General features: G+C 36.1%; 2 protein-coding genes and 1 non-coding gene across 5 annotated transcripts; 2 read left to right on the top strand and 1 right to left on the bottom strand.

The window, feature by feature from the left end:
- Positions 1-2,911: 2,911 nt before the first annotated feature.
- On the top strand, positions 2,912-8,185 carry tnfrsf1a (tumor necrosis factor receptor superfamily, member 1a). Its single transcript, XM_077720423.1, has 10 exons — positions 2,912-2,968; positions 3,041-3,121; positions 3,613-3,718; positions 4,500-4,625; positions 4,969-5,124; positions 5,283-5,361; positions 5,786-5,844; positions 6,257-6,423; positions 6,490-6,598; positions 6,988-8,185. The coding sequence occupies exons 1-10, from the start codon at positions 2,927-2,929 to the stop codon at positions 7,290-7,292; spliced, it is 1,230 nt and encodes a 409-aa protein (XP_077576549.1). The 5' UTR covers positions 2,912-2,926; the 3' UTR covers positions 7,293-8,185.
- Positions 7,810-20,956, top strand: plekhg6 (pleckstrin homology domain containing, family G (with RhoGef domain) member 6). Of its 3 annotated transcripts, XM_077720421.1 has the most exons (18): positions 7,866-7,951; positions 8,470-8,564; positions 9,550-9,744; positions 11,779-11,982; positions 13,049-13,183; positions 13,247-13,384; positions 14,104-14,199; positions 14,289-14,339; positions 14,418-14,567; positions 14,708-14,818; positions 15,882-16,031; positions 16,095-16,229; positions 16,321-16,440; positions 17,137-17,269; positions 17,356-17,471; positions 18,374-19,303; positions 20,104-20,186; positions 20,691-20,956. In XM_077720421.1, exons 4-18 carry the CDS (start codon positions 11,848-11,850, stop codon positions 20,857-20,859), a joined length of 2,652 nt encoding a protein of 883 aa, XP_077576547.1. In that variant the 5' UTR covers positions 7,866-7,951; positions 8,470-8,564; positions 9,550-9,744; positions 11,779-11,847; the 3' UTR covers positions 20,860-20,956. The 3 variants fall into 3 exon arrangements, with proteins under 3 accessions (XP_077576548.1, XP_077576547.1, XP_077576546.1); XM_077720422.1 differs by lacking the exon at positions 8,470-8,564 and having other exon boundaries at positions 7,810-7,951; XM_077720420.1 differs by lacking the exon at positions 7,866-7,951 and having other exon boundaries at positions 8,547-8,667.
- Positions 20,957-21,693: 737 nt separating this feature from the next.
- On the bottom strand, positions 21,694-21,748 carry LOC144199992 (U7 small nuclear RNA). The gene has a single exon (XR_013327020.1). It is a non-coding gene; the product is annotated as a U7 small nuclear RNA (small nuclear RNA).
- Between the last annotated feature and the right edge of the window lie 449 nt (positions 21,749-22,197).

Genomic DNA, 22,197 nt, shown 5'->3' with positions numbered 1-22,197 from the left:
ACTAGTTCAAATATAGTAGAGGTATTAAATTTTCAGGTTTTAAAGTCCATTAAGAGACCAGAACATGCAGCATTATTTACTCAGTGCTTGCAAATATAGCGTTCAAGGTCCAAAATGACCAGAGTGAGGCAACAATTAGCTTTTAGGATGAAAACTAATGTCCCATGTTTGTACTCTATGGAAGCTGAAACATACTAAAATAATGTTAAAAATGGAAAAAGGGCCAAATAACTTAAAATGTGTAAAATTAAACTAAATAAATCACTGCCATTGAAGGCCAGAGACGTCAAATCTATTTTAAACTGGAGGAAAAATTAAATGTTCAATGTAGCTTGTATAGAAGGTGAAACGCTAGAATTGTTTTTTTTATGTGGTATCAATTTCCACATCGAGTATTTTCCTGTTACAAAAGGGATTTAGTGTCTTCTGTTGGGTTTCAACATCTCTGACAAAGCGAAACAAAAGTTGTAAGAGATCATTTGTGGTTGACAAAAGAAAGAAAACAAATCAAGACACTATTTGACCACTAGGATTTGTTATGACATGAATTCGTGGCTGATAAATGCAAAACCAGGAATCCTTTTGTGTGGTTTTGACTGGTTATTTGTTCCTTAAATTTGAGCATTTTCGCTAAATTGGGTCAAACAACTGTTAAAAACAAAAGCAGCTCGTTTAACAATTATGGCTGAAAATTAAGGGTGCAGCAGGGGAGTGGGAAACAGGAAGTTTCAAGACAGAGAACTGTCATGACTCAACATTTTCGCACCGACTTGACGGAATTTGCGCTCCTGTTTGTCACGTGTACCGCTCACAATAACACGTTTAATCCTTTACAGTGCTCTCTTTTTGCAATCATTTTCTTTTTCCAGAGAGTCAGTGGTTAGTCTCACAGTTCTGGCGTCCTGGGTTCGATCCCAGGTGGGTCCTTTTGTTTGTAGTTTGACCTTTTCCCCCTGGCTTGCGTGGGCTTTTTACGGGTTTCCTCCCACATTCCAAAAACATGCATAAACTGGTTGAACACTCTAAATTTCCCCAGGTATGATAACTATGCTCCAGCACCCCCTGCGACCTCAATGAGGATAAACAGTAGAGAAAATAAATAAATAAAATTGTGACATTGTGACATGACCCAAATGTGAAAAGGTATTTTTTTCTTATTAATTTATTTTTTGTTTTAATTACAACAAAAAGTCACTTAAAATGACGCTTTGTGGTTGAATTATTTTTATTTTTTATATACGCAAATCTCCTAGCCAGCTAGCTAGCAAACATTTTCGTTAGCTAGCTAGCTAGCCGGCTGGCTAACTGTCTCTTGGTTTGACAGGGTTAAATGCCGAAAAAGGAGTTCCTTGAAATTATCCGGTGACCCAACCAGTTCCCGTTTGAGACCGCCTACAACTATAGTCAGCCAGTTTTAGTGTGCCTCTCTTAGCAGCGGGTTTCGACCTGTTTTGTTTCTTTTTCCTCTGAATTTAGAAGGCTAAAACATTCCCAAATTCAAAGTGGACACGGGCGAAAAAAATTGACGTTTGTGCTGGTAAGTCATATGGAACGACACGTTGATTTTTACGCACGAGGTTAGTGGGCTCAGGTGGGCATGTTACAGTCGGAAACTGTGTTTGTTAAGTAAAAATCGGATTAAACTTTCGATTATTTATGTATTCCTCTCTCTTCATGTCGCGTTTTAGTCAACTGGATAACTTAAAAGTGGGCACCGGTTCGTATCTGTGCGTCTTTTTGCGCGCATTACTATGTCCAATCATTATTCAAAAATATCTTCGTGTTACTCTTTTATGCTTCATTAAATGGAGATGAATTGGTTAAGTATAGTAACACTTCAATAAGAGTACTGTTCAATTATGTTATTGTTGCACTTGCGACGTTTGTTCTGATCAAACATTCTTTTGTCTACTTAACACAATTAAGGCTTCTATTTAAAGCAATTTGGTTTGTCAAGAAATTAATTATATGACGTAAAACTGTTTCATTTTTTTCCACTTTTCCTGGAAATGTAAATTGGTGTAATCCAATTGACCTTAAAGTACAATGATGCGTAAAACACATGTATACAGGATAAGATAGACCTTTAGCGTTAAAGTACACCTTAATGTACTCGAGATGTAACGATACATCATATCGATGTATAGTACCTGCATACATTTTCATATGTTAAATATGCTGTTTTTTTTTCAATAATGATTTTGTTTCAAATGCCTAAACTATTTTAGTGCTGTGGAATTCCTTAAGACAACAAAATGGTTTTGTATATGTTGTTGTTTTTGGTGAAAAGTGATTGTTTACAAAGTGTCTAAAATCCATAGAATTGGAGAAAAGTATTATTGTATCACATCGTCATTAAATTGACGATTTTAATGAGTCTTCCAGTCCAAATGGAATGGACGTCTATTGCTGTCAATGGCAAAAAGCACATGAACATTGTTTAGATAGCTGTAATTCACAATAGACCACCTCCCCAAATTCCCTATGTCTCTGCTAGTGAAAGCCGCAAAAACATATTTTCAAATTCTGGCTCCTAAGTGGATTTTTTTACTTGCCGTCACGGCCTGATCACCATTTTCCAATGATATTCTTAATCAATAATAAAATCTATATGATTTAAATGATAACCATTTTTCATCATAATTATGGCTGCCATAGGAAACGCCTTGTGACCTGGTATGTCGTTTGACATGTATGTAACCAGCCGATCCAGAATTTCTTCTTAATTACAAGTTAATTGCTGTGCCGTACCTCTTTGCTTTGTTCATTTAATTTAAAAATAATAAACAAAATGAAGTGTTTTGCTCTTTGATTGAGGTCAATTAATTGACTTGGAATCATTTTGAATAAGTAGCTTTGGGGGATATTTGCAAATTAGGTTTTAGATTCTAATTCTTTTTAGTTCCTTAAACTGATATTGCACAAGATGAAAACCTTCAAGAATGTGTTGGAGGAGTTCAAACTATTTGTGAGTTGCACTCTGTTCCAGATTTTTAAGACAAAAACGACAATTTTGCTCACAAGTGCTTCTTTTTGACAGACTCATCTTAAGTGGAAATTGTTCGTGGCGAGCGACATGCATGGCGAGATGGTCACATTTGGTGTGCTCCTGACAGTGGCCGTGAGTACAGACATATCTTACAAAAGCCTCTATGTACACATTTTTTTACATGCAAATGAGCGGCTAAAGATACGAAAAAAATCCAAGTTATCTGGCTAACAAACGCGGGGTATCAAATCTCCCATTATAACAGCCGCTTAAGGAACTATTTCAGCGGGGCAGGACATATTTTCAAATGCTTTATTTCTTTTAAGACATTAATAAATCATTTCCTTATAATTTTCTCATTTTTGTGTGTTTTCTCATATCGTTCATACAAAATTGGGATACTTTGGCCAATTTGAAAGGGTTTAGTTGGAATTTACATATAAAGTACACCTCTACTTACGAAATTTTCGAGTTAGGTAAAAAGTTCTGCTACCAATTGATTTCGTAAGTAGAGCTACGATAGGCATTTTCACCCAAACAATGCACACTCTATAGTTTGCACTTTGAGGAGAGTAAGCGTAACAGAATGTGATCTCCCCCGCATCATCTGCTTTGCCCCACAGTGCCTGGCCATGTCCACACTTGCATTGAGTCCTACAGTGACGGAAAAGACGTGTCCTTCCAGCGATTACCTCGTAAACCAGATATGTTGCAACAAATGTCATGCTGGTAAGTTTGGGCTTTACTGAACAATCATATTTTATTTTATTGGAGAGACTCTGACAACAACATAAAAAGACATTCATTCCTCATTAATAGGATATTTTCTGAATCATTCATAAATAACCCCAAAAAACCTGCGTCATAGCTGTCTCAAGGGTCAAAAACATTCTGGCTTGGAAATGTGTGTTGGACATAACTTCTGACAATAGCCAGAGAGTTAAATGTTAAGTAAAAAGGAATGTTTTATAATCCAAAAATCATAGTTTATAAGGCCACTCCTGCGTTCAACCCTTTTTCTTAAGAAGAGTCGTCCAAACTTTTTTTTAAAAGGGGTGCTTTCAGAAAAATCCTAGCAATTTTATTTGTTAAACATCTGATCATAATTAGGTTAAATACGATCGTTTTTTCCAAATCTATTTTTTTTGAAGTATTAGTAATTCATTTGCAGAACAAAGAGGAAAAAGTACAGCAACATCCCAAAAAACTCGAGAAAATCACAACCAGGAAAACTCAATTCATCATATTAGATTATTTTTCATATAACTGTTATTATTCATTCATTTATGGAGAACTAAATCCTGAAATACTTACATTTTCCTACATTAATTTTAACATGTTGTCAGGCCCTGTTGACTAAATGACAAGCAACATCTAAAATGCAACAGAGTATGTAGGCTTTATTTAAGCTTCTTGTGCGGACCGTCATTTATATTTTCATTATTTGCTGCTAGCCTTATTAAAAAGGTTTAACCAAACTTATTGTGGATGTTACATTCTCTTTGTCCAGGATTCAAACTGGTGAAACACTGCATTTCTGAAAATTCCCGAACGACTTGTGTTGAGTGTCCTGACGGCCAATTCTTGGACCACATGAATTATTCGCCAAACTGCTGGAAATGTCGGACATGCAAAAGTAAGTTCACTAGTGGCACATTAGGAATTCTGCAGTGTTTTTATTTACAGTCATACCTCTACTTACGCACTAAGACCTTTTTCTTAACTTGAAATTTTCGTAAGTAGAAGTGTACTTTATATGTAAATTTTCTAATTGGTTCCACAGTCCTCACACAACTACCAACTAAACCCTTTAAAATTGATCAGTGTCCCAATTTTATATGAAAGATGTGAGGAAACACACAAAAATGAGAGAATATTATAAGGAAATGATTTATTAATGTCATAAAATAAACAAAAAGTAGGCATAACTTTCAGTGACAGATTCGACAATATATTTTTCCCAATTTCTCTCTTGACAGAAAATCGCCATGAGGTGGAGATTTCCAAATGCGAGCACTACCGCGACACTCAATGTCGCTGTAATGACACGTATTACTCCGTAAAAATCGATTCGGAAACGACAGACTGCGTCAAATGCTCAACCTGCAGTGCTGATGAACTGGAAATCCAAAAATGTAAGTTGTAAAACACTTTTTAAACTCTTCATTTTCGTTATGAGGCAAATAGCAATTATCACTTTATGATTACTGCCACCCAAGTCAATAATTAACTTTCTGTGGCCTTGAAACTATGCCGTCCACAATTAATAGGCTTATTTATACATTGTCTTCAGGTACACCGGAGAGAAACACTGTATGCAAATGTAAAGAAAACTACATTCGGGTGAAAGAAAAATGCCAGCCTTGCAAGAAGTAAGTGTGTGTGTATGTTTAAGTGTTTAAGGTGTGTTCTTTTGCGCCTACGCATTACAAAGCGAGACGCAAGGGTGGACGTAAAGGGAAGTGGTTTTGATGAACTGAAACTTTTTCCATGGACAAAAAGAAGAGAAGCTTTTCCATTCTAAATATAGTTTGCATTTTGACTTTAAGCTTACTGAAATGTTCTCTAATAAGACTTTTAGCATTAATCTATCCATTATTTTAGGAGTGTTTATTTCTTTCTGAGTTTGTGAAATGCTCGACTCTACAATCAATGTTAGTCGTATTAAGTAGTAGAATAGTATCAAGTAGATGTTGGTATGTTAATATTTGGGTTATATCTTGAGTTTGTACTCAAAATGCCTTTATTCTCTTGTTGTACTTTGAAGTAAGACTTCCTGTCTTTGTACTTTCACAGTTGTACAGATGAATGCAAGCATTTCTGCACGTCGCTTGCTTCCCACAAACCAGCAGCAGGTGAGCACAAAAATGAGCAGATTATAAGTTTCAAGTCAACCGGACCTCCGTTAAGTCGTTTAAATAAAGTTTTAAAGGGAAAGTCGATACCTAGTATTGATTTTATTCATGTAAAAGCTCAAGGATTTTAAGTATGTAAGTAAATGGAGGACAGCCCTCAATGTTAACCACTGCACCAAACTTGGGTTTAGCAAATTCTTAAATTAGATTTGCCGGAATAATGACACAAATTATCTGTTCTGATTTTGTTGGATCGCACTGCTACATTTTTTCTCAATTCATCAAAATGTATGACTCAGCAGAATGGAATGACAGGGTGCTTTAAATTTTATTCGCAAAACTAAGGTGGGGTTCAGTTCAGTATCGTTTTTATGTAACGTTATCGTTTACCATATCCTTGTATGTCTTCTAGCTTCAGAGAGTCGGAGCGGGTTCCTGGTCAACGTCCTGATCGCATCCGTGGTTGTGACGGCAGTGTTGTTGACGACGGTCATCTGCTACCTGGCCACCAAGCGCTTAGCCAAAATGATGCTACGCAAGCCATTCATAAAAACAGTTCAGTCGCTGGATTCGGAAAAGGTACAGTCTGGAAAACATATGTATGCTATGCTACATATTGCATCATGCTAACCTATCATGGTGCAGTCTCTATTTCAGAAAGAGATGTCACCGTCCGTCACGCAGTGTACTGAGAGTGTACAACTTGTCCAGGAGCAGGCTAACTTGCCTGACTGTGTCCCACCGGAGATAAAAAGTGAGTGTGTTTAACGTACACTAATGCTCGGATTTCAGGAAATAATTTTATTAAATGCTACACTCACAGAAATTGCCATTATATGTGTATTATGAGTGAGATTTTAGTAAGAAAATCAGATTTAAGAAGATGCAATGAGGTAAAAAAAAATGCTTGGCTAAATTGTTAGCTTTTTTAAAAATGATACCTTGTTTAAAAAAAATATCAAAAAATTAATATTTTTTTTAGGTGTGAGTTACAAGAAATACCTTGTTTCATGCCAAAACCAGATTTATTTTCTATTTGACTCTCACTCCTAGTAATTTTTAGTCCTGGGCAGCGATTATAAATTATAATGGAAAGTCTGCAATGAGGCAACAATGATTTACGACTTGTTCTTCTCTCTCCAGCCTACAACGTCATCTACACAGTGCTCGACCAGGTGCCCGTACAACAACTCAAGCAACTGGTTCGCTCGCTCGGCGTGGCCGACACCGTCATCCAATGGGTCGAGCAGGAAAACAGAACGAGCAAGGAGGCCCATTACCAAATGCTGAAAGCGTGGGCGGAAGGCGGCTCCCTCACTGGCAGCGGCAACGGCAATGGCAATGGAATCCTACACCCGTCCATGCTGCAAGAGCTTTTACTCAAACTCAAGCAGATGCACCTGAAGGGCGTGGCCGAGGAGTTGGAAACAAAGTATGGCATTCACTAGGGCACCGACGTTTGCCAAGCGGGATCATTTAAAGAGACACGCGCCCTTGAATGAAAAGTATTGTTCTCGGGTCGGGACCTCAAGGGCAGCCTGGAAGCTTTGCAATGCGAGCTAGTCCGTGCCGAGGCGGCGTGACGTCAAATGGAATGTCGACATTCCTGCCGTGGTGAATGTGTCGCTGCCACCTGCTGGATGGGGGAGTTCACCTTAAAGGGACGCATCAAAAGTCAAATCAAAGGTCACCAATATGTCGATTGGATCGACTGGTGCAGGGCAAATAGTGTTGGTCAATCGTGTCGTCTTTTGGGGGGGAAAAAAACAACAACTTTTTATTGAACTCATCTTTTGATTGAGGAACTGATGTCTGAGCCCTGTTAGCCACTTCCTTGTTGTCTACCTTTTATTTAGACTTTCATGACAGCAATTAGGATGTTATTTTTTTGGGATTTTTTACAAGCACTGCTGTTTCCCGGCGGCCATCTTGGGGAAGACGACCGACGGTTGGAAACTACTAGATTTAAAATGTCTTAATTCTTAATACTTCCTGATTCTGATGTCCTTTTTGTGCCGTATCGGTGCAACACTACTTCTATTACCATATTGTTTCCTTAACACTTTGATACAAAGCACCCATGAAGAAGGAGCTGAAACCGAGAAAGGTAAGAGTTAAACGCCTACTCTTAATGTTTTTTTTTTAAAGGCAAATTTTTAAAAAGCAAAGATTTTATTCCAAGTGAATTTCCATTCCATGTGACTTATCAGAGTGAAGTAATTCCCATATATGTCAGAATGGTTTTTTTTTGTGTGATATGGGTTCAAATCACCAAAATACTGCATATTTTTGTATCTGAATCCGGAAATGTGTGTATTTGTAATAAATACTCCCACTTGTACATTCACATAGTAATACATGACTTTTACTGTGGTAGTTTGAAAAATAATCAGCCCTTTTTTTTAAATACATTTGGTTAAAAAATATTAGAACAAAATTTTACCACATTTTGGATTGGAACTTAAATCTATACTGTAGTATTAAATACATTGCATTTATGAATGATAGGATACATAGATGAACAAAAATAATTAATACTTTTAATAATTAATTTCTCTCTACTTTTGTTGGTTGTGTCATTGGAGCACTTTTTTGATAAAATTTGGAACTTCACTCTTTCCTCAGTATATTCCTTTAGCCTCCGTTTTGACGTCGTTTCTCAAAAGGACACGCCCATCTCACCAGGAACTACTCAGTATTGTTCTACACTTCGTTTGCAGGTGTGTCTAGTTACTTCCTAGACATCCGGTGCGGTCTTTTTGTATGGGCAAAATGCGTGTAAGGACCTGCTCTCGTAGGTTTTTAACTAAGATCGGGTAAAATGTAAGTCGAATCAAGAACTTCTTTTTATGACGACTTAAATTTATTATAGATGATATGGCTTTACTACTTTATATCTCAGTTTAGCAACTGAATTCGTTCCGATTATGGCACAACTGATCTCAGACAAGTAGTCAAACTTAGTTTTTAAGCTACGAGGTTTGGCGTTACGTGCGAGGTGGAAAAATGCATTATTTAATTTTAAAAAGTGTTATTGAAGGAATCAGCAAACAAAAAAAATATTGTAAAGATTTTTCTTCTTTAACTTTATACGTTGTTTACAGTTCTATACCGCCCCCTAGAGGCGTTGTAGCAGTAATGCTAAAATACAACTTCCAGTCAAAATGGACCTCTAGCGCCGTCACTGGCATGTAAGAGTAGAACTGAATTGAAATTGTTTACCTATATAAATAATAGTTTATTAAAGAAAAAAATTAAATGAATCTCGAGTGCCCCAACTTTTTAATAAAGTATGTCACCAATTGGTCTTATTCCAAAGAACCTAGTTAATGTACAAAAAAACAGAACAAAAAAAGACATATTCCTTTGTCAGAGAAGAGAATAAAAATATTAAATAATTGTGGAGGAAAATGATTGATACAGATGGCAGTTAACAAGTTTGAAAAGCAAAAAGGTAAAAAATGCACTTAAGTATGTGCTTGACAAATCATTATGGATTAGTGAAGTCAATTACACAGAACTAATTAAGTAATTCACAAAGAGAAAATGTTTTTCTCATTTGTCACTTTGGCTGTCACAACAACTGCCAAGAGCTGAATAAATTATATTTTTTCTTCATACATATGTATATATACATCATACTTCTACATATACTCTGTCACCTGAATGTTATAATGCTAACTTGTGAATAAATGTCCACTTTAGTGACCACCATCCGTGAAAGGGTTAAAAGCGGAGAGCCGATTGATTGGTCGCCACAATGCAGTCATTCCCGCTGGGCCAGTTTCGAGAGCCAAGGTAGGCGCAGGTGAAAGTCGCACAGACGGAGGGAGGGCGCGACCTAAACAGCCTGGAGGAATTCGACGCGACAGTCCGGCAATGGACGCAATCACACACCAGGTAAGCTTTGTTTTTCTTTCTTTCTTCATTTATGTAAAGTGTTTTTTTTTTGTTATAACATATGAATATGGTTGACTATTTTCATAAAGTTTTCACGGTTTACCGGTATTGAAAACGTACCAGGAAACATCTACCAGGAAGCTTGAATTGGTGGAATCGCTTTGTGGGGGGTTAAAATTGGCGTATAATTCAATAGAAAGTATTACATTCATTTCTGTGGGGTTTTGATTTGGGTTAAAAGTTGGATCACGGTGCCATTTAAAACCGGACTGACACTCCCTCTTAATATAATGTCGTGATATATAGAATGTTTGCCCTTGAAAATCTATATTTTATTACTTCAGTCCTATAAAAATGCTCTGTATTATGACAACATATTCAGGCTAAACGGAGAAAAATAGGGCAACAAAGTCAGAATATTACAATAATAAATAAAATAAAATAATAAACTTGTCATTTTCTGAAACTAAAATAATACATGTAATATTATATCATATTTGAGACATGATTTTTGAGCAATGTGATATTTTCCCCACTGTTAAATAACAAATTTATGACAATTTATAGTTAATATTTTGTATTCTTTTTCTTCCGAGGGACGATTTAAAGAGTTTAAGACATTAACATTGTAATGTTTTTTTAGGTAATGAACTTGGAAAATCAAAGTATTACAACATATGACAGTTAATATGATGACTTTATTCTATATTGTATTTATTTCTATATAATATAACCACATACATATATGCTTATTAGAATACATAATTGAATTCAATTTATTTTTGGTGACAAAAAAGCTGGAGTCGTGTGAGAATCACATTGTTAAAAAGACGACTGTGTGGTTGTAAATTCTGCCTGTGGGACATTTTGACAGCGCAGATGAGAATTGACAAATGTGGGAATTTAACCGGGTCCTCATTTAAGGTCAAGTTTGCACTGTAACCGAAACCATTTTACAACTGTTTTTTGCCAAGCGTTATTTAAACCAGAAACTATATTCATGGTGAAATTCCAGTTTGTGAATCATTTAGAGTCTAAAATTAACTTTACCTCATCTAAAAATACAAATAAAATTAAATGGACATTTACACAACTGATCAGAAAAGACAGCAGTACAAAAAAAAGCGTAACCATAGCAACAGTTTTTGTTTCTTTGTTTGGGAAGAAGAAGACCACTTCGATTGGGAGTTTTGATACGCATTAAAAAATAAAATTTGGCATTTTATTCGATTTTCATCACTACCCACTCCTTGTAATTCAGCCTACTAATAAACAAACAGTAATATTAATAACATATTTTGAGTCCCTGACGTCAGTGTTTTGCGGTTACTGTCCGTGAACAAATGTGGCATTACAAGTTCTTCTTTTGCAATATTCAAAGATGTAATACAGTGTAAAACCATTGAAACACAATAGCAGATCTATTTTAGTCTTTGTCTAATGTAGCTCCGACTTGTTTTTTTGGTTTTGTATTTTTCATAATATCTGTGTTGCGCATTACATTTTAGTGTCCAATCAAATATCAGCGTGGATGTGTTGCCATGGCAAGTTCATCTGTAAATGAAATACAGGGTTTTAAAAAGGGCCAATATATTGGAAAGGCAGCTTTTATGTCACATTTGTGTCAAAGTAGCGGCCCGGGGGCCAAATCTGGCCCGCCGCATCATTTTTTGTGGACCGGGAAAGTAAATCATGAGCTGACTTTCTGTTTTAGGATCAATTAAAATGAAGAGTATAGATGTATATTAAATTTCCTGATTTTGCCCATTTTAAATCAATAATTGTAATTTTTTATTAATTTTTTCTGTGTTTTTAGTTCAAAAATAATTTTGGAAAATCTAAAAATATATTTAAATACGCTCAAATAAACATTTATTTAGATCTATAAAAAAAACTGAATTTTCAGGGCTTTTAATCCAGTTATTTTAATCCATTTATATAAAAAAAATCTAAATATTATATCTAAAGGTATTAAATTAAAGGTGATGTATATTGCTGTTAATATTTTTTTTTGCCTTTTGTTTCTCTTCTCAGATAAATTGACAATGAACAAGCCAAGTCCCCGAAAAGCCCCCTAAATAAACATCAAGCCTTTTAAAGACCATGGAGGTGCTGTCAAGTGAGGGACGAAGTATGGAGCTGATGGAACCTGAAAACAACCCTGAAAGTCCAGCAGACCTCAGTTTTTACCGCAAGTTGTTACCAGACAAAGTCAAGTTCTACACTTATGGCCCTCGGGTAAGTCTTTCTCGTACTGTTGTATGGTACTTTTTGCTTTAGGAATACTTTGAATTGACTGAGACTGAGATGACGTTTCACACAAAGATGCCGAAAGGGAAATTCTTGTGTTACGACAACATGAGCCTCGCCGGAGGACGAGAAAATATGATCGGAAACGAGCTGGGTTAGCGTCTGATGAGTCAGGAGTGACACATGACACGATGAGGGAAAGGAGAAGTGACAAATGACAGAAAATATGTTTGTACACAGCCAATAAGCAACCTTTTGTGTGAATTCATTGTCATACCAGATTCACTAAATGATTGAGCCTCCTGATTTTCTTTCAACTTGATATATAGGATTTGCAGAAAAAACATTTTTAGACTTTATACAATCGAATGACATGTCATTTTTTGGGAGAAATGTTGTGGTAATCCTTTAATGCTGATAGGTAAATATCTCTGGATTTTGGGTTGCTTTGTATTGTTTTTGAGGCAATTTTGTGTCTTTTCCTGGGGTTTTTTTTGTTTGGATTTTCTTGTTGAATTTGGTTGACTTTCTTTTGAAGTTGGGACATTTTGGGTCACTTTTTATTTTGCTACACTTCTTGTTGATTGTAGATTCATCCCTAGTCACTTTTTATTGATTTTAATGTCACTTCTCTGTTGAATTAGGACAATTCTAGATCGTTTCTTGTTGTTTTCGGATAACTTCGTGTTAATTTGTGGGCCTTTATGGCTCACTTTCTATGTTTTTGAACTATTTTGGGTCACGACACATTTGTTTCTATTCATATTATAATACTAAATCATTCTATGAATTAACAAATCTATGAAATATTTGAAAGCTTTCTTTGGGCAAATATATAAATCATAATAAATGCAAGGTATTATTTTTTAAAAAACATGCACAGTAATAATAAACCAGAAATATAGAAGCCATTGCTTTGCTTTTTTTGTCGTTGTGCCAACGAAAACATAAAAATTCAATAGAAGCGCTCCCAATTCTGACAGGTTTATTATTCATTTTAAAAAGTGCCTGATAAATAAAAATTCCAATCAAAATGATCACTTTCTCTTTCCAGATGCGTGCGAGACAGAAAGTTGTGAGCAACTATTCAACCGTCAATAAAGGAGCGTCCTCAACAGCCAAACCCAGAGCTGCACTTAAACAAGTTTTTATCAATCAGGGACTGTCTGATAGGAACTTAACCACAGAGGTACTATCCTTAAAATAAAAATACATTGAAAAAAAAGACATTTTTAACTTCACTTTCTATCAGGAGAAGAATCAGCTGGACACGTTGAAGTTGGCATTGGAGGCCTTTGCCGTGCCAGTCAGCCTAAAATGGAGATGGAGAGAAGAGAAAGGTGGAAGCTCCTTAGAGAGGCACTGGACTGAAATTGTCAACTCTCACGCTGTAAGAACACTTTATAAATATTATAACCATGACGAATACGGTGGAACATGTGGGTGCTCGGACGTTTGGTCGCCGGTCTTTTGGTCGCCGCTCAAATGGTGACACAGAGTTTACTGTTGAAACCAGTTCTCAAAATTATATTTATGAGAGAGAGTTTAATATCTAAGAGAGAGAGTTTAATATCTAAGTACTGTTTAATATCTAAGTACATTTGACCGAAGAGGACCAAAAGACCGGTGACCAAACGTCCAGTGACCAAACATCTGATACAGTGCCTTTCTAACTATTGCAAATCCATCAACTTAATTGACTGCGCCTCTAAAAACATGAAAATGTCGCTAGATGTACTATTAAAAATGCATGAAATACTATTCGATCTCAGACAGTACTCTTCAAACTGTTTTTAATACACAAAAATGTTCCATAAAAGTCAATCAAATATTCTTAAAGCGATTAAAAGGCTCTATTAAAGTTATAGAATTACTTGTGTGGAAATATGAGCTATATTCTCACAAATCTTTCTTTTGTTTTGCAGCTAAATATTTAAAAACAATCATCAAAACTTAAATTTAAAAAGTTGTCAAACTTTAAAGTTGAATACAACAGCTAATGAGTTCATTATGAGTTAAAGCTCATGCTTATTCTTATTGCCTATATATAAAAAGAATACATTATTGACAAAATAGCTTGATATTTTTCTCTTTTGAATTTCTTGACAGAGCATGTCTCGCATGCAAAAACACCAACAAGAAGCCATGTGGGAATTTATAGTCACCGAACTCAACTACATCAACAAACTGACCATTATTAAAGACGTAAGAACCCCAATGACGCTTTGCTGTCTAAATCCAAACAAAATATCTGCTGTCTTTACAACACTCTTCCATTTTTTTTCTTCTCCTAGTTGGTTATCGCAGCTCTGGTCAACGTGCGCTTTCGTGGCTTCCTCGACGAGGTCAGTCCAGACTTTTTTTAAGGCCACAACATTTTCATGCACATACAAAAGTAATCTTTTTGTTTTTTGCTGTCCCAGGTGACCCCAGAGCTTCTTTTCTCCAACCTTTCTGAAATACTCGACGCACATCAGCTCTTCTGGAAGGAAGTGATTTTTCCCATGTTAGAACAAGTGCGCTCAACAGGAAAACCTTTTAACCCACTAAAAATGGAGGCAGGCTTCCTCCAGGTGAGTATTTTAAGTGATTTTCTACTTTGTCATGACCACCAAGTTCACTTTTTTAATGTAACTTTTCTCTCATATTCAGTTGCATTTGCTTTTTTTCCCAGATTTGATGTATTTATTTTATTTTATTTGTATTCCTACAGTTTAGTGAGAATTTAACTCCATACCTCCATTACTGCGCTCAACAAGAAAATAGTTTGGAGTTTGCTCGGGAACAAATGGAAAGCAACCCGCAGTTCGCCACATATGTGCTGGTCAGTATTCATGTTTTGGGGCCCCCAGATTTATTCCTTTGGAATATATTTTGTAACAAGAGCATATTTAAACTATTCACAACGATACAAAAGTCATTTTTTGGGGGAATTTGAAGTTAAAAGTTAAAGTTCGCGGAGGTCAAAAAAGAAATGGACTTCATTCTTCTTATAGTTACAGGTTTTTATTCACAATAACTCAAGAACGAATAAAGGGATCTTTAGAACATTTGCTGGAAATGTTTCACGAGGAAACGGAAGAGGAACAAAATAAGTTTTATTATTATATAACATGCTATGTTAAGTAAAACTGGTCCTGTTGTTTTTTGTGCAGGCATTGAAACAGTCAACAGGCCCAAAAAACAAAAATAATAATAATAACAATGATAATAATAATAATAATAATGATAATAATAATTATAATAATAATGATAATAATAATTAAAATAATAATGATAATAATAATGATCATAATAATAATGATAATAATAATGATAATAATAATTATAATAATAATGATAATAATAATTAAAATAATAATGATAATAATAATGATACTAATGATAATAACAATGATCATAATAATAATGATAATAATAATGATAATAATAATGATAATAATAATGATAATAATAATGATAATAATAATGATAATAATAATGATAATAATAATGATAATAATAATGATAATAATAATGATAATAATAATGATAATAATAATGATAATAATAATGATAATAATAATGATAATAATAATGATAATAATAATGATAATAATAATGATAATAATAATGATAATAATAATGATAATAATAATGATAATAATAATGATAATAATAATGATAATAATAATGATAATAATGATAATAATAATGATAATAATAATAATAATAATAAATAGAAAACAACAACAAAATGAAACAAAAACAAACAAACAAAACACAAACTAAAAATATTTCAACATTGCTTTAGTTCTGATAAACATACACACTTAAAACTCAAGAAGAACGCTAATCTTTTTTTTTTTTCTCTTTCTCTAATCTTTTCTTATATTTTCTGCGCCTAGTGGGTGGAGACCCACCCGCAGTGCTCGCGGATGCGCATCGGCGACATGCAGGCCAAGCCCCATCAAAGAATCACCAAGTACCCCCTTATTCTCAAGGCCCTACTCAAAACCACCCAAGACCCCCGGGCGCAGCTCGGCCTTCGAGGCATGGTGAGAAACTTCCACGCGACCCGGACTCCTTCAAACGTGACCGTTATCTCTGCTTTTTTTTAGCTATCCAGCATGAACGGTTTTCTGGAGAGCATCAACGAGTACCTGAAGCTGAAGGACGAGGACGCGGCGCTCGCCATATCTGCTCAGAGGCTGGACGGATACGAGGTAGAGGGAATAAACGAGGAAATTGACAAGGTGAGTCAATTAAATGGAGAAACTGGCTGTAAAGTGGAAAAACGTAAAGATGGCCGGTCGATTAAAATTTGATGATTCCCACACTGTCCAGCACGTTCAAGATATCTGCCAGTTTGACCTGACAAGTCCCATGAGAGGAGTCGGCTGTGGCGTGGTACGCAAGCTACTCCTGGAGGAAAACTTGAAGATTCGTGGTAGAAAAGATAGCAAGGTTAGTCTTTATTTGGTTTACTTTCAAGTTAAAGTAGAAAAAAATGACCATACCTATATTGAGGCTATTTTTCATTTTAAAAAGAAGGTAGAAAAAATGATCATGCCTATAATAAGGATATTTTTCATTTTAAAAAGACAACGAATAGTATTTGTTTTTTTAATTCATTAAGAATACAGAGGTACCTTGAGATACCAGCTTATGGCAATGTGCTCATAATATACATAACATAAACAAATTTAAATGTTCTTGGATTGTGATGCAGATACACTCAAATATAAGTTAAATCTAACCTTAATTCTAATTTAGTTTTAAATTTTAATACCTTCTCCCGGATTGGCTTATTTGCCCCGCCTCCACCCCTGACTTTTCAGATGCAACCTATGGAGGGTTATTTGCTATTATATTCCCTTCAAAATTGTCTCTAAATGATGCACACAAATGTCTTGACAATAGAGAAGTAGTATATACTCCTCTCGTATTAGCACTCAAGATAAATATTTGCTCAAAAATGTACTCTTATCTCAAATTGCTCGTATGTAGGGGCACTCTTATGTTGAGGTACCACTGTGTATATACTAAGAAAAAAGAGAGACTAAGTAAGGTGTTTTTTTGTGTTTTTTTTATCAATCTCCATTGCCAAAAAGAAAAGTATTGTTGCCTACTGACAATGGTATTTAATTTCTCTGCGTTCAGCTGGAGGTGGTGGCTCTCCTATTCTCCGATGTGCTCCTGGTGACCAAAGTGCAGAAGAAAGGAGAGCGACTGAAGGTGCTCCGTCCTCCTTTGGCCTTGGACAGAATCTACTGTATTGCATTGAAGGATAACTGTGAGTCCTAAAACCATTCAAAGGCAATCAAAACTTGAGCCAAATGTGAATTCACATGAGATGCCTTCCTTTTTTTTTTTTTATAGGCTCCTTTCTTCTGGTGGAAGTGGGAGAGCTTCGATGTCCCGTCAACGTCGACATGTTTACAGCAAGCACTTGTGAAAGCTGCTCAAATTGGGTATCCACCATTCATCAGGCAAAGGTAGATATTGTCAAACTGATTATTGTTGTCAATGAGTTTATAGTTGTGGTTTGGAGTGAGCTCCAGAGTTTGATACACAAGTTACATTGTACCGTTTAGGCCAGGGGTGTCAAAGTCGCTTTGGTCTGCGGGCCGAATACATCTTAATTTGAGATCAAGCAGGCCGGACCAGTAAACTCATTGCAAAATGACATAGAACTAACAATAAGCCCACTTTTTTTCCTTTGTATTAGTCATTAATACTAATAATTAGTGCAAAGAATGAGTCAATTATCAAAATGTTTATTTACAGAATTTTCCTTTTACATGATGAACAATATATTATGAACAAGAGAATAACATAAGAACATAAATAAATGTCAATTCATGTTGTCTGCACGTACTAATACGCCCCTAAGCGGACAATACGAGAACTACAAATTATAAAGAAAATTCATATATATTTTTTATACAATGCAGCTTTCTTCCCCGGGCCGTACCAAACCACCAGACGGGCCGGATCCGGCCCGCGGGCCGTATGTTTGACACCCCTGGTTTAGGCTATATTTTTATGAATAACCTAGTAAGGCTTTTTTCTTTTAAAAAACAACATAGTATAGTAAGGCTTTTTCCCTTAAGAAATGACAGTATAGTAAGGCTTTTTATTCTTTAAAATACGACATAGTGTAGTAAGGCTTTTTTTCTTTAAAAAAAATGCATAATATAGTTAGTCATATAAACTGTATAGTATTTAATGTGTATTTTTCAACATTTGATGGATAGGGTGTCTATATTTTTTGCCCGGTGCGACTTCAAATCTTTAGAATATTGCAAAAGCGTTTCTCTCAGTTGTCTCAAGTTGTCTCATTCTATGAATTATTATGGACTTGCTTACTTACATCTTCTCTGTATCACCTCAACAGGAAACGCTGAGAAACCTGAGGCAGGTGAGCCGAAGAAGCGCCAAAGTTCGAGAAACGCACGGTACGGATTCCCACCAAGAGAAAAAGGCCATCTGTGAACTCCTAGTCAGCCACTTGGTAAATGGCGTCCATGGACCAAGAGACAATCACAAAGTAGCAATCCAAAGATTGGACAATGGTTTGTCTGCGATGGATCCAGAGGAGGAACGCAATCCGTCTTTTGCAAATACTCAGACCCACGCGGAACCATCTGTCGCATCCGTCAAAATAGACCAAAATTCCAGAAGCCCTAATAATTTGGTCCCGGGTGGCTACCCCGATGTGGACTACCCAACGGGGGAACAGAATCCCTCGCGGATTCCCGGCCAGACGCCAGAATTCCAGGCCAAAAACCAGAGTCCTCCAAAGCTAAAGTTACAACTTGAGACAAAGCGCATTGCAGAAATTCTCAAGTCTCCCATTTTAAGAAGGAACGGCCACCAGACCTTTTGCCTTCCCACAGCGGCTCCCAATTCCAGGGGGTCGCAATCCAACACCTCGTCGTCCAACTCCGACTCCGAGTGCAGCCTCGATACCAAGAACACTAGCATCGTGCTTAAGCTGAGCGCCCTGAAGCCCGCCAAGTGGACCTTTTGGGGCGAGGACCCCGGAACCTCGTCGGACGCCGGGCTCTCTTCCGAACCGGGTCAGCGGACGCGTCTCAAATCCGAGACCAAGAGGTTTCAAGTGAAGACTCAGAGGAGTGTTTCGGATCCAAAGGAGGAGCGAAGACTCCCTTGGGGCGTACCTGCATCCCCCGCCACCGTAGAGAATCTTTTGGCCAGATCCAAAGGAAGAGGGGCGACAAAGCAAGAGCCCACAAGTGGCGCACCTGAAACTTCCCCACCGACGTCCCCTTCGCCGTCTCCCAGCGACTACGACAGAGATGAGGTAGGTGATGGTAGAAATGAGATGCCAAAGTTTTCTCATAAAAACGACATAGTATAGTAAGGCTTTTATCTTCAAAAAACAACATAGTATAGTAAGGCTTTTTATTCTTTAAAAAAACAACATAGTATAGTAAGGCTTTTTTCTTAAAAAAACGACATAGTATAGTAAGGCTTTTTTCTTAAAAAAACGACATAGTATAGTAAGACTTTTTGTCTTAAAAAACGACATATTAGAGTAAGGCTTTTTTCCTTTAAAAAACAACATAGTATAGTAAGGCTTTTTTCCTTTAAAAACGACATAATATATTAAGGCTTTTTTGTCTTAAAAAACGACATAGTATAGTAAGGCTTTTTTTCTCATAAAAACGACATGTATAGTAAGGCTTTTATCTTCAAAAAAAAATGACATAGCATTGTGGGGCTTTTTAAAGAAAGACCATGTATATAGGGCTATTTTTCGTACAAAAAAAGTAGACCATGTATAGTCAGGCATTAATTTCTTCAAAAATTGACTGTAAAGTAAGGCATTTTTACATTAAAAACAACCATTTATAGTAAGACAAGTCCATGTATAGTATGACTTATTTCCTTAAAAAATACCAATGACAAAGAAGAAAAACAATTTTAAAAAAACACACAAGCCTTTTTTTGGGCCACACAGACTATTTTCACAAAGAAGCTCTCATTGGGATTTCTCCATAAATTGAATATACTAGTTTTCAGTAATCTTTTGAATTTCGATTTTTAATTCTTAAGTATTCATGGCATTTTTCCCCTCACCATTTGTTTGAATTTGAGCAGATTTGGTCGTGTAGAGAGGAGCTAAGTGTGAATCATGGATGGAAAGAGCAGCTGGTTGACAGCGATAGTGAAAAGCCGGACAGGTGAGAAACACTTCTTTGTATTTTGCTTGTAAGATGTTAACGTGACATGTTTGAAGCTAACTATAACAGCTATAAATAGAAATAACTTTGAATTGCACTATTTAAGACTTGGAGTACATTTGGCCTTCCAAATTCACCTTAATTAACCTTAAAACCAAATAAACCTTAATTTTTCAAATTTTCATTTTTTTGTGCCCATTTCAACAGCTTTAGATTTGTAGTAAAATCATTATTAGCTCATTTATTCAGTTATTTACAATACTTTGCCATTTTAAAGGAACAAAAAGGCTTGGTAATGTATTACTAATGTTAGCTATTTTCAGGAATGGTAGCCAATGAGACACGATAGTCATTCATTTATTATTTTGGGGCAAGTTCTGTTGACAAATCAAGAAAGACATTTTTGTCTAATGGAATGTAAAGTGTCCGCCATTTCAATAATGATGTATTGCAAATAGTATTACGATAAGTCATTTTATGCTGTCCTTTGCTGTGTCGCATTAGTCCGTTTACAAACGGCATCAACGCGGACTGGGCCAGATGGTGTCTTCAGGATGAGGAGGTGACGGATCATAACAATCCAGAAACCAGAAGTCTACTGGAGTATATTAATTACGCTTTGGAATTGTGTGACCTATCCGAGCAAGAAGACTTACATTATAGTCACGTGTGAACGCTCACTTGTGACGTGATGACCACTTTAGATTTTCTCCATGTGGTTTACTTTTTGGCACACTTTTGGGTATTAATTAATACAACTATTTATATTACTGTCTTGTCTTTGTGTAATGTACTTTATTTTTGATAATTCCCACTGCTAAACATATTTTAACCTTGAAATAGGGAAACTTAAGATGCTTGACTGTGTTCTCTTGCCAGACGTTCGTTGAACTTCATGTAGAGAATTGAGTCCAGTGCGGTGTACCCAAGGATTCTTTTTCTCTGAAAGGCAAGAAAACAAAAAATTGGTACATAAATTTATATGTACATACATAAATATGTATGTACGTACATACGTATGCATACAACAGTTGGAGGGGCCACTTCATGTCGAGGTTAGTCGTCGACCTGCGACACCGGGGATCGGTCCAGGTCTCCCCGGCCGAAGGTGAGTGAGCAACCCACTACACCAACTCATGCCCCACTTATACATTGGTGTATAAGTTTTATCCAAGTAAATGGGGTGAAACAATTAGTCATTTTTTCAAAGAGTGCTTCATCCACCACTGCAGACTTATACACTTAAGCATTAGAACTTATTCTTTTAACTGAATAATATTGGGAAAATCCTTGCATGCACTTGGATTTGAACCCAGGATCACAGAGGCGAGAGACTGATGACTTATCCACTGGGCCATCACACTGTAAGAGAAGGCAGTAGTGCGGGTGGTTCCGGTGCCCGTGTGGCTCGTTAATGTCTTTATTCAGCAGGTCGACTACGGTACTTAACCGATCATCAGAATAAGATAACATTATGTTTAGATGGGTTATTTATTTGACATGTATAGGGGGCTTCTCATTATGAGAAACCTACTAGACAAATATCTAAAGAGCAAATATTCCTGTGGGTTTGCAGTCGTGGTGATAACTTAGACCAATAGACCGACAGATTTTGATCACGGTGTCATTCTATTTATACTTTTGTACCCGTTATTTGTTTAACAATTGCACACTGATAAATATATAATTAACAACTCTTCCAAATATAACATGAATAAAAACATGTTTTTGTTATTAAAGTTTATTTAGCAACAGTCTTGTAATTATTCACAAGACAACGTGAAATCTCCCAATCAACATAGGGCATGCCAGGGTATAGCCAATCAGATAATCCTACGTCACTAAACACGCCCACTTTCTGAATTGGCAATCCATAATGTTTCTCGATAATGGTATGAATAGTTTTCTCGCCTGTAACTTGTTTTAGGCGTTTGTTATTTAAAACTCTGCGATAAGGGAGGAAGAATAGCACTGACACAAAATGACGGTTAAGAGATTAACGGCTACCCCC

The sequence above is a fragment of the Stigmatopora nigra genome, chromosome 7 (assembly GCF_051989575.1).
Source record: "Stigmatopora nigra isolate UIUO_SnigA chromosome 7, RoL_Snig_1.1, whole genome shotgun sequence".
Taxonomy (NCBI): Eukaryota; Metazoa; Chordata; class Actinopteri; order Syngnathiformes; family Syngnathidae; genus Stigmatopora; species Stigmatopora nigra.
This window is presented reverse-complemented; position numbering and strand designations above follow the sequence as displayed.

Coding starts and splice junctions, on each gene's coding strand:
- plekhg6 (XM_077720422.1), top strand. CDS start 11,848: ATGGAGGTGCTGTCAAGTGAGGGACGAAGTATGGAGCTGATGGAACCT. Junction 14,340..14,417: donor TTCGTGGCTTCCTCGACGAG/GTCAGTCCAGAC, acceptor TTGCTGTCCCAG/GTGACCCCAGAGCTTCTTTT. Junction 16,441..17,136: donor GTGGTAGAAAAGATAGCAAG/GTTAGTCTTTAT, acceptor CTCTGCGTTCAG/CTGGAGGTGGTGGCTCTCCT.
- tnfrsf1a (XM_077720423.1), top strand. CDS start 2,927: ATGAAAACCTTCAAGAATGTGTTGGAGGAGTTCAAACTATTT. Junction 5,362..5,785: donor AAATGCCAGCCTTGCAAGAA/GTAAGTGTGTGT, acceptor GTACTTTCACAG/TTGTACAGATGAATGCAAGC. Junction 6,424..6,489: donor AGTCGCTGGATTCGGAAAAG/GTACAGTCTGGA, acceptor ATCATGGTGCAG/TCTCTATTTCAGAAAGAGAT.